The sequence below is a fragment of the Bos mutus genome, chromosome 26 (genome assembly GCF_027580195.1).
Source record: "Bos mutus isolate GX-2022 chromosome 26, NWIPB_WYAK_1.1, whole genome shotgun sequence".
Taxonomy (NCBI): domain Eukaryota; kingdom Metazoa; phylum Chordata; class Mammalia; order Artiodactyla; family Bovidae; genus Bos; species Bos mutus.
This window is the reverse complement of record NC_091642.1, coordinates 395,508-405,457: the sequence shown is the minus strand read 5'-3', so window position 1 is coordinate 405,457 and position 9,950 is coordinate 395,508. Positions and strand designations below refer to the sequence as shown.

The 9,950-nt window shown below is 51.5% G+C and overlaps 1 protein-coding gene across 1 annotated transcript; it reads right to left on the bottom strand.

Moving 5' to 3' along the window:
- Nucleotides 1-310: 310 nt before the first annotated feature.
- Nucleotides 311-9,352, bottom strand: LOC138985805 (homeobox protein MSX-3-like). Its single transcript, XM_070363592.1, is given in 4 exon segments — nt 311-6,705; nt 6,708-6,788; nt 6,791-7,063; nt 7,681-9,352. Coding segments are annotated over 4 exon segments (609 nt in total). The 5' UTR covers nt 7,895-9,352; the 3' UTR covers nt 311-6,664.
- Nucleotides 9,353-9,950: the final 598 nt, after the last annotated feature.

The following is a 9,950-nucleotide window of genomic DNA, read 5'->3' as shown; positions in this document are numbered from 1 at the left end:
GAGAAATAGAAATAAAAATACACAGAGACCCATTCTTCTGCATCCAGTTGACAAAACCCAAAGGTTAGATGGCATACCCTTTTGTGTGTGAAGTGGGGGCACAGGCATCTCACATGTGGTCAGTGGGGGTGCTGCATGCTGCAAACCCCTAGGAAGGGGAATTTACTAATACCTAACAAAGTCACTTCTGCACATATCTTTGACCTAGCAACCCCACTTTTAGGACTACATTCTGAATCCACATTGCAATACTTCAAAAGATTTATACAAAAGGCAGTTTATTCAGTGAAATTTTTAATAACTACTGAGAACAACTCAAATGTCCCAATTACCAAATGACCTGAGTAGTTTCAAGAACTGAAATTTTTTGGCTCGAGAAAAAGTAGATTTAGGAGCATTGAAGTTAAAAACCCATAGTCCTGAATTTGAATTAGAAGTTTTGTTGTAAGCTATAATGTATATACCATATTTACGAAAGCTACTTTATTGAAAGCCAGATTAGTCTTTTGAGATCAAGGAAGCTATTGAGGAATACCAAGCTTCGGCTCAGGAGGCACCCCAGAAAGGTGCTGCTGGCCGAGGGCTAGACAGCTGGTGTGGACCGAGAACAAGAACTACAACCGAGAAACAGCAAACATACTTACATCCGTGAGTTCTTAATGTTCAAACACAAAACACGTGTCCACTGCAGAGACCCTGCTCCAGGGCTGCAGCTGAGGACTCGAGGCTTCCTCCCCCGGCTCCTTCCCCGAGGAGCAGGCCCAGTGCCTGCCTAAGTGGGGGTGAGGCCGCCTGAGCGCAGGGCGCCCTCCTGCCCAGCCCCCTCTTGGCGGGCACGCTCCACCTTGGCACCACTGAGGGTGCTGGGCCGCGGATCACTTCCTCAGCTGTGGGGCAGTGGTTCTCGCCAGGAGAGATGGCAGAGAGGACCCCAGGCCGGCGCCCCGCCTCCAAGCTCCTGGAGCAGGGGTGTCACGGAAACATCTGCCGTTGTCCTCCCCGCCGGCTCCAGAGTCACAGCTCGGACTGTGGGGAGTGAGCAAGTCAGCGCAACAGATTGCTCCTAATCTCTTCCCAGAGGACTGACTCTGCAACAGACTGTGGACAAGTTCAAGCCCAAGTTCTCAAGTTTCATGAGGCGGTGGTGGACACTCAGGAGGAAAGTCGAGATAAGGCTAAGCTGGAGGCTGGTTCACAGGAGGGAACCAGGGAATAAGAAAACCAGGGGAGCCCTCATGGGGTGGGAACATGAAACAGCAACGCAGAAAAGATTGTGTCAGATGCCATAAATTAATGCATATATGTGGAATCCAGAAAAATGGCACGGATGAACCTATTTCCAGAGCCAAAATAGACACAGACATAGAGAACAGGCTTATGGGAACGGGGGAAGGAAAGGGCATGATGACTTGAGAAAGTAGCATTGACTTATATGCACTGTGATGTGTAAAAGCTAGCGGGAAGCTGCTGTATAGCACAGAGAGCTCAGTCTGCTCTGCGATGACCAAGAGGGGTGGGATGGGGTTGGGGTAGGGAGGCTCAGGAGGGAGAGGGTATGTGTGCACTTGCAGCTGATTCACTGCTGTTGTACAGCAGAAACTAACAGCATTACAAAGCTATTATACTCCAGTTTAAAAACAAAGATTGTGTCAGACAGGCTGGAACTGGATTGGGTAAGTTGTAGAGGAATTTATGCCCAGGGGGTTGTTGAAATCAGTACAGCAATCAGCTGGCAATTCAGTTCAGTTCAGTCGCTCAGTTGTGTCCAACTCTTTGCGACCCCATGGGCTGCAGCACGCCAGACTTCCTGTTTATCACCAACTCCCGGAGCTTGCTCAAACTCAAGTCCATAGTGTTGGTGATACAATCCGACGACCTCATGCTCTGTCGTCCCCTTTCATCCTGCCTTCTATCTTTCCTAGCATCAGGGTCTTTTTCTATGACTTAGTTCTTCACATCAGGTGGCCAAAGAATTGGAGTTTCAGCTTCAGCATCATTCCTTCCAATGAATATTCAGGACTGATTTTGTTTACCATTGACTGGTTTGATCTCCTTGCAGTCCAAGGGACTCAAGTCTTCTCCAATACCACAGTTCAAAAGCATCAGTTCTTCAGCGCTCAGCCTTCTTTATGGTCCTACTCTCACATCCATACATAACGACTGGAAAAACCATAGCTTTGACAAGATGGACCTTTGTTGGCAAACTGATGTCTGTGCTTTTTAACATGCTGTCTAGGTTTTCATAGCTTTTCTTCCAAGGAGCAAGTATCTTTTAATTTCATGGCTGCAGTCACCATCTGCAGTGATTTTGGAGCCCAAGAAAATAAAGCCTGACACTGTTTGCATTGTTTCCCCATCTATTTGCCATGAAGTGATGGGACCAGATGCCATGATCTTCGTTTTCTGAATGTTGAGTGTTAAGCCAGCTTTTTCACTCTACTCTTTCACATTCATCAAGACATTCTTTAGTTCCTCTTTGCTTTCTGCCATAAGGGTGATGTCATCTGCATATCTGAGGTTATTGATATTTCTCCCGGTGATCTTGATTCCAGCTTGTGCTTCATCCAGCCCGGCATTTCGCATAATGTACTCTGCATATAAGTTAAATAAGCAAGGTGACAATATACATCCTTGATGTACTCTTCTCCCAGTTTGGAACCAGTCTGTTGTTTCATGTCTGGTTCTAACTGTTGCTTCTTGACCTGCATACAGATTTCTCAGGAGGCAGGTCAGGTGGTCTGGTATTCCCATCTCTTGAAGAATTTTCCACAGTTTGTTGTGATCTGCACAGTCAAAAGCTTTGGCATAGTCAATAAAGCAGAAGTAGATGTTTTCCCAACAAAGAATGGGAAAGACTAGAGATCTCTTCAAGAAAATTAGAGATACCAAGGGAACATTTCGTGCAAACATGGGCACAATAAAGTACAGAAATGGTATGGACCCAACAGAAGCAGAGGATATTAAGAGGTGGCAAGAATACACAGAAATATACAAAAAAGATCTTTATGACACAGATAATCACAATGGTGTGATCACTCACGTAGAGCCAGACATCCTGGAGTGTGAGGTCAAGTGAACCTTAGGAAGCCTCACTACGAACAAAGCTAGTGGAGGTGATGGAATTCCAGCTGAGCTATTTCAAACCCTAAAAGACAATGCTGTGAAAGTGCTGCACTCAATATGCCAGCAAATTTGGAAAACTCAGCGGTGGCCACAGGACTGGAAAAAGTCAGTGTTCATTCCAATCCCAAAGAAAGGCAATACCAAAGAATGCTCAAACTACCACACAATTGCACTCATCTCACACACTAGTAAAGTAATGCTCAAAATTCTCCAAGCCAGGCTTCAGCAATACGTGAACCGTGAACTTCCAGATGTTCAAGTTGGTTTTAGAAAAGACAGAGGAACCAGAGATCAAATCGCCAACAACCAGAGTTCCAGAAAAGCATCTACTTCAGCAATTAGTGGACTTTAACAGTGGCGTGTGGCCCCAGGGCTGTGTCTCCCTCAGCACAGCACTCACCACTGGCAGGGTGTGTGTGCAGCAGACAGTCTTCACTGAAATAATCCAACCAGTCACCAGAAAAACAAATAATAAGGCCCGGTGATTAACCTCAGATATGCAAATGACACCACCCTTATGGCAGAAAGTGAAGAGGAACTAAAAAGCCTCTTGATGAAAGTGAAAGAGGAGAGTGAAAAACTTGGCTTAAAGCTCAACATTCAGAAAACTAAGATCATGGCATCTGGTCCCATCACTTCATGGCAAATAGATGGGGAAACAGTGGAAACTGTCAGACTTTATTTTGGGGGCTCCAAAATCACTGCAGATGGTGATTGCAGCCATGAAATTAAAAGACGCTTACTCCTTGGAAGAAAAGTTATGACCAACCTAGACAACATATTAAAAAGCAAAGATATTACAACAAAGGTCCGTCTAGTCAAGGCTATGGTTTTTCCTGTGGTCATGTATGGATGTGAGAGTTGGACTGTGAAGAAGTCTGAGCACCAAAGAATTGATGCTTTTGAGCTGTGGTATTGGAGAAGACTCTTGTGAGTCCCTTGGACTGTAAGGAGATCCAACCAGTCCATCCTAAAGGAGACCAGTCCTGGGTGTTCATTGGAAGGACTGATGCTGAGGCTGAAACTCCAATACTTTGGCCACCTCGTGCTAAAAGTTGACTCACTGGAAAAGACCCTGATGTTGGGAGGGATTGGGGGCAGCAGGAGAAGGGGATGACAGAGGATGAGATGGCTGGATGGCATCACCGACTCGACACACATGAGTTTGGGTGAACTCCGGGAGTTGGTAATGGACAGAGAGGCCTGGTGTGCTGCAATTCATGGAGTCGCAAAGTCGGATACGACTGAGCAACTGAACTGAACTGATACCACTCTAATGACAGAAAGTGAAGAGGAACTAAAGAGCATCTTGATGAGGGTGAAATAGGAGAGTGAAAAGGCTGGCTTAAAATTCAACATTCAAAAAACTAAGATCATGGCATCCCGTCCCATAACTTCATGGCACATACAAGGGGAAACAGTGGAAACAGTGACAGATTTTATTTTCCTGGGCTCCAAAATCACTGTTGACAGGCACTGCAGCCATGAAATTAAAAGATGGCTTATCTTTGGAGGAAAAGCTATGACAAACCTAACCAGCATATTAAAAAGCAGAGACATCACTTTACTGACAAAGATCTGTATAGTCAAAGCTATAGTTTTTCCAGAAGTCATGTATGCATGTGAGAGTTGGACCATAAATGAGGCTGAGTGCCAAAGAATTGATACACTCAAATTGTGGTATTGGAGAAGACTCTTGAGAGTCACTTGGACAGCAAGGAGTTCAAACTAGTCAATCCAAAAGGAAATCAACCCTGAATATCCATTGGAAGGACTGATACTGAAGCTGAAACTCCAACACTTTGGCCACCTGATGCGAAGAGCCAACTGATTGGAAAAGACCCTGATGCTGGGAGGGATTGAGGGTAAGAGGAAAAGGAAACACGGAGGACGAGATGGCTGGACGGCATCACTAACTCAATGGGCATGAGTCTGTGGAATCTCCGGGAGACAGTGAAGGACAGGAAGCCTGCATGGATGAGATGGCTGGACGGCATGACTAACTCAATGGGCATGAGTCTGAGGAATCTCCAGGAGATAGTGAAGGACAGGAAGCCTGCATGGACGAGATGGCTGGACGGCATCACTAACTCAATGGGCATGAGTCTGAGGAATCTCCGGGAGACAGTGAAGGACAGGAAGCCTGCATGGACGAGATGGCTGGACGGCATCACTGACTCAATGGGCATGAGTCTGCGCAATCTCCAGGAGCTGGTGATCAACAGGGAAGCCTGTGTGCTGCAGTTCATGGGGTTGCAAAGATTTGGACACAACTTAGTGACTGAGGAACAAACACCATGAAAGCTATAGAACACTGTTCAGATAAAGAGGAGTTAAATAATTAGAAAACTGTCTCATGCATGATTAATCTAACATTGTTAAAATGGCAATATTCCCTAAAATATTCCCTAATTTATAGATTCAATGCACTCTCTATCAGAAACCTAGTGGACTTCTTTGTAGACATTGACAATCTGATTCTACAATTCATATGGAATTGCAAGGACCCCAGAATAGGTCATTCTTGTTCTTGAAAGGAGAGCAAAATAGGAAGGTTTCAAAACTTACTACCAAAAAAAAAAAAAAAAACAAAACAACATCTTACTACAAAGCAACAGTAATGCAGACTCTGGTCCTGGCAGAGGATAAATATCCAGATCAATGGGACAGAACTGACGGCCCAGAAATAAACCCACACACCTCCAGTAAGCGACGGTTGAGGGCATCACAGACAGTGGGGGAGAGTAGTCTTTTCAACAAATGGTGCTGGGACAGTTGGATAACCACATGCAAAAGCATCAAGTTGTATACTTACAGAATATTTAAAAATGGATCAAATGTCTAAATGTAAGAAATATAACTATAAAACACTTGGGTAAAAACCAGAGTGAATTTTCTTGATTGTGGATTTGGCAAAAGATTCTTAAGTATGACATCACAAGCAGAAGCAAGGACTTCCCTGGCGAGCCAGTGGTAAAGACTCCTTGCTCCCAGTACAGGGTGCCCCGGGCTGGTCCTGCAGCTCAGAGCTTGCATGCCAGAGCCAGAGATCCCACAGGCCACAACCAGAACCCGGCCCAGCCAAATCAAATTTTTTTAAAGTGCAAGCAACAAAATTAAAAATAGCTACAATGGATTTAATCAAACTAAAATCTTTTGTACTTCAAAGGGACACTGTCAGGAAAGTGGAAAGACAACCCACATAATGGAAGAAAATACTTGCAAATTCTGTGTCTGATGAGGATTTACTATCCTGAGCATATAAAGAATGCTTACAAACACTCAACACAAAAGAAAACCCAGCTGAAAACTAGGCAAGGGACTTAAGCAGATGTTTTTCTAAAGAAAATATATAAATGGCAAATGAGCACATGAGAAGGTGGTGTCGCTAGTAAACACAGATTAAAGCCTGAGGCTTCACATTCACTCGGCTGGCTGCAATCAAAATGTCAGATAGAAACAAGTATTGGACATGATAGGGAGAAACTGGACTTTCCGCTGTAATTTACCATGTTAACAAATTCAAGGGGGAAGCAACTGATCACCCAAATATATGCAGGTAATACAGGCCGTAGGCGGCCACGGCGCGGCGAGGAGTCCGGGCACCTGCGGCGGGGCGGCGGCGGAGTCGTGAAGGCGGGCGCCCAGCGGGAAGGGAGGGGAGGACGGGGCAGCAGCGGCCTGGCCGTCAATTTCAGCTTCTCCAGCTCGGCCTCCTGCAGTCGCTTGGCCTTGGCCCGGCGGTTCTGAAACCAGATCTTGACCTGCGTCTCGGAGAGACTCAGGCTGCTGGAGAATGCGGCGCGCTCGGCGACGGACACGTGCTGCTGCTGACCGAAGCCACGCTCCAGCGCCAGCAGCTGCGCGGCGGTGAAGGGCGTCCGCGGCTCGCGGTCGCTCTTCTGTTTCCCGAGGGCGCAGGCTGGAGGGCTGGGGGCGCCTGGGAGGAAAGAGCAAAAGCGGGCGCTCGGACGCACTCCGGGATCGCCCGCCACGGCCGATTCTGGATGTGAGTCCTGGCTCTATGACCGCGGGCCTCAGGTGAGACGGGACCCCCGAAGCCTGCGGGGTAATAGAAGCAAGGCACGGGAGGGGGAGGGGGGCGGCGCGCGGAGAGGGACAAAGTGGACTGGGGCTCTGCTCCCCAGGGAGGAGGGGAACTCTGCCCGCTTGGAAAAGCGAGAAACCTGGGCACGAAACCGCAGCAAGACCTGAGCGGTGAGCGAGGAGGGGAAGCAGAGGTCCACCTTGGCGGGGACTGTAGGGTGCACGGCCAGAGAGACTCCGAGCCGAGAGGCCCTGGGTCTGGGGTTGAGGCCCCGCCCCCGGGTAGAGCAGGGTATACCTGTTTGGAGGGGGCAGGTGGGTCAGGGCTCGCGCGCCAGAGGGCTTGGGCGGGCTCTCCTGGGCTGATTTCTTTCTTTGCACTCAGGCCGGCGCGTTAGTGGATGGCTATTTCCGAAGTTACGAACGACAGCGCCTTTCCCGCCCTGGTCCTCCCAGCCCGGGCCAAGCGGGCTCCTCTCGCAGCCCGGGACCGCGCGACAGGGCACTTACGTGGGGCGCTCGAGAGGGCGGCCGGCGGGAACCAGGCCCGGGGTTCCGCGGCGCCCCGTGGCCTCTCCTTCTGGGGTTGCACGGGCTCCGAGCCCAGCCAGCGCTCGGCTTCCAGCAACGACTCGACGCCGAAGGGCAGCGGGCCGAACTTCGCACGGTCCCCGTCCCACGTCCTGAGCCCAGCGGGGTTCATGCCGAGCAAAGCCGGGGCCATGCGCTGACGGGCGGGCGCTGGGCTAGCGGAGCCCGGAGGGCGCAACGTGGGGGGAGCGCGCAGCGAGACTGCCGGGGACTCGGTGGCGCCCCCTCCCTCGGTGCCCTTTTTATAAAAAGCGGCGCCCCTTTCATACCCAGCTGTCCAATCGCCTCAGTGGCTGCCGCGTGGGTTCAGACGCCCATTGGTTTCGCTGATCCGGGAGGAGGGGACGGGCAAGGAGGGGCGGGGCCGCCGGCCGAGCCCCGGACTGGCAGCCATGTGAGTCCCAGCCCCGGCCAGCCTGGCGCACCCCGTCGGTTTCCTAGAGCCCGCTGTGGCCGGGCTGGGATGCGGCTGGGACACCGGGGAGCATGAGGCGCTGGCCCCAGCCTCCTCGCGTGGAGGAGCCCGCAGTGGCCGCGACGGGGTTGAGCTTCGGTCCGGGCGCCTCCCGCAGTGTCCTCGCCCGCCGGCGGCTCGTCCCGCTGCGCCACAGCCCGGAGCCGGAGCCATCGGCGCGTGCCTGCCGTGGTCCAGGCGCTGTCTCCAAACCCTGGGGGCCACTTTTGGCCGACCTTGCACCCGGACTGGAGACTCCGCTTCCGTCGCCTGGAAGTCGGGCCATGGCGCCCTGAGCCTGGGTGGCTTTCCAGGCGCCCGTAGCTGGCGGGCGCTCTCCCTGGCGTCCCACAGCTTGGCCCGGGAGCGGCCGGCGGGGCGCGGCGAAGGTCCCAGGGCAGGGCCCGGGGCCGCTGGGGAGGCCGAGGCTCCCACGTCTCAAGCGCCTGCGACACGGGGCCTGGGACACAAGAAGGGCGCCTAGGGTCACTGGGTGTCAGCCCCTCCCGCTCCGCACTTGCTGGGCCGAATCCTCGGGAAACCCGGGCCTTGGGACCTGGGAAAAGCCCTGCGACGCCAGTTCGGACAGACCCCGGCCGGACCGCCGAGCTGCTTCCGAGACGCCGCGACCAGGTGGAGAGCGATCCCAGACCCGGTTCGAAGAAGGAGCGAAGGTCCGACAGAGACTAGCACGTATCGAAACTGAACGGATCTTTGGTTTGGAAACCTTGAGTGCTGCAAACGAGGCACCGCTCTGCAGTCTCTCCGCCAAGGGAAGAAACCCCGCATGCATTTTAGAATAAATCAGGAGATTGGTTTGCCAGTAACGATTTCATGTCAGAGTAATATCCCTGAACGCAGAAGCAGCAAAGTAAATCGACTAAATGTTAATTTTTGAAAAAGCAAAGTTGTTCAGTGAAAACTAGTTTTGGATGATGCTTCGTCCAGTTAAGCTAGAGAAATTCACTCAGCAAGTTTCTCACCATGCAAATTTAGAAGCAAGACTGAAAGGGGCCTTCAGAGCCCTCCTGCCAGGCCTGTGTCTGAGGCTAGACCAGCTCTTTCTGCATTCCGAGATAAATTGCCCTTTTCTAATGTAATAAAGATGTTCTGAGTTGATTGAAGATAATTGCATCATTAAAGCACTTTCTTTGAAGGCCTCTCTCCTGATAGTTTATCTTTAGCAGGCCGCTCACCGGAGCCTTTGAAAACGAATTTTAATGAGGATAACAGCCAGCTGCCTCGGCCTGCCCCATGTCCACTCAGGATGGCCCAGAGGTAGCGTCTGGGTGGATGACGTGGGGCCTGGGCTGTGTCTAGCTGGTCTGGGGTGGGATGGGACTGTGGGGCCAGGGACCGGTGCTGACCTTCAGGAGGTCTCCCAGGAGGCATCTGGACTGGTGTGTCTCCCTCCCAGCAAGGCGAGCCAGTGCTGACCAGGCTCCTGCCTGGCCTGGCTCCAGAGGGGGTTGGAGGATGGAGGAGAGCCCCTGGGCGTGGACGTCAAAGCCCAGACCACAGCACCGAGCTCGAACAGGCTCCGGCACGGCGGCCTCTCCAGCCCCACTGGGCCCTGGGACGGGAGGTGGCCGGGGTGCTGGGCGTGAGAAGGACAGGACCCCATTTCTGTCAACGTGCAGGCTTTGGGCGCAGAAGCCTGGACCCAGCTGTAGGAGCCTGGGCACTGTCTCTGGGCACCAGAAGAGATGAAGATGCCTGCAGGCACCTGGCTTCC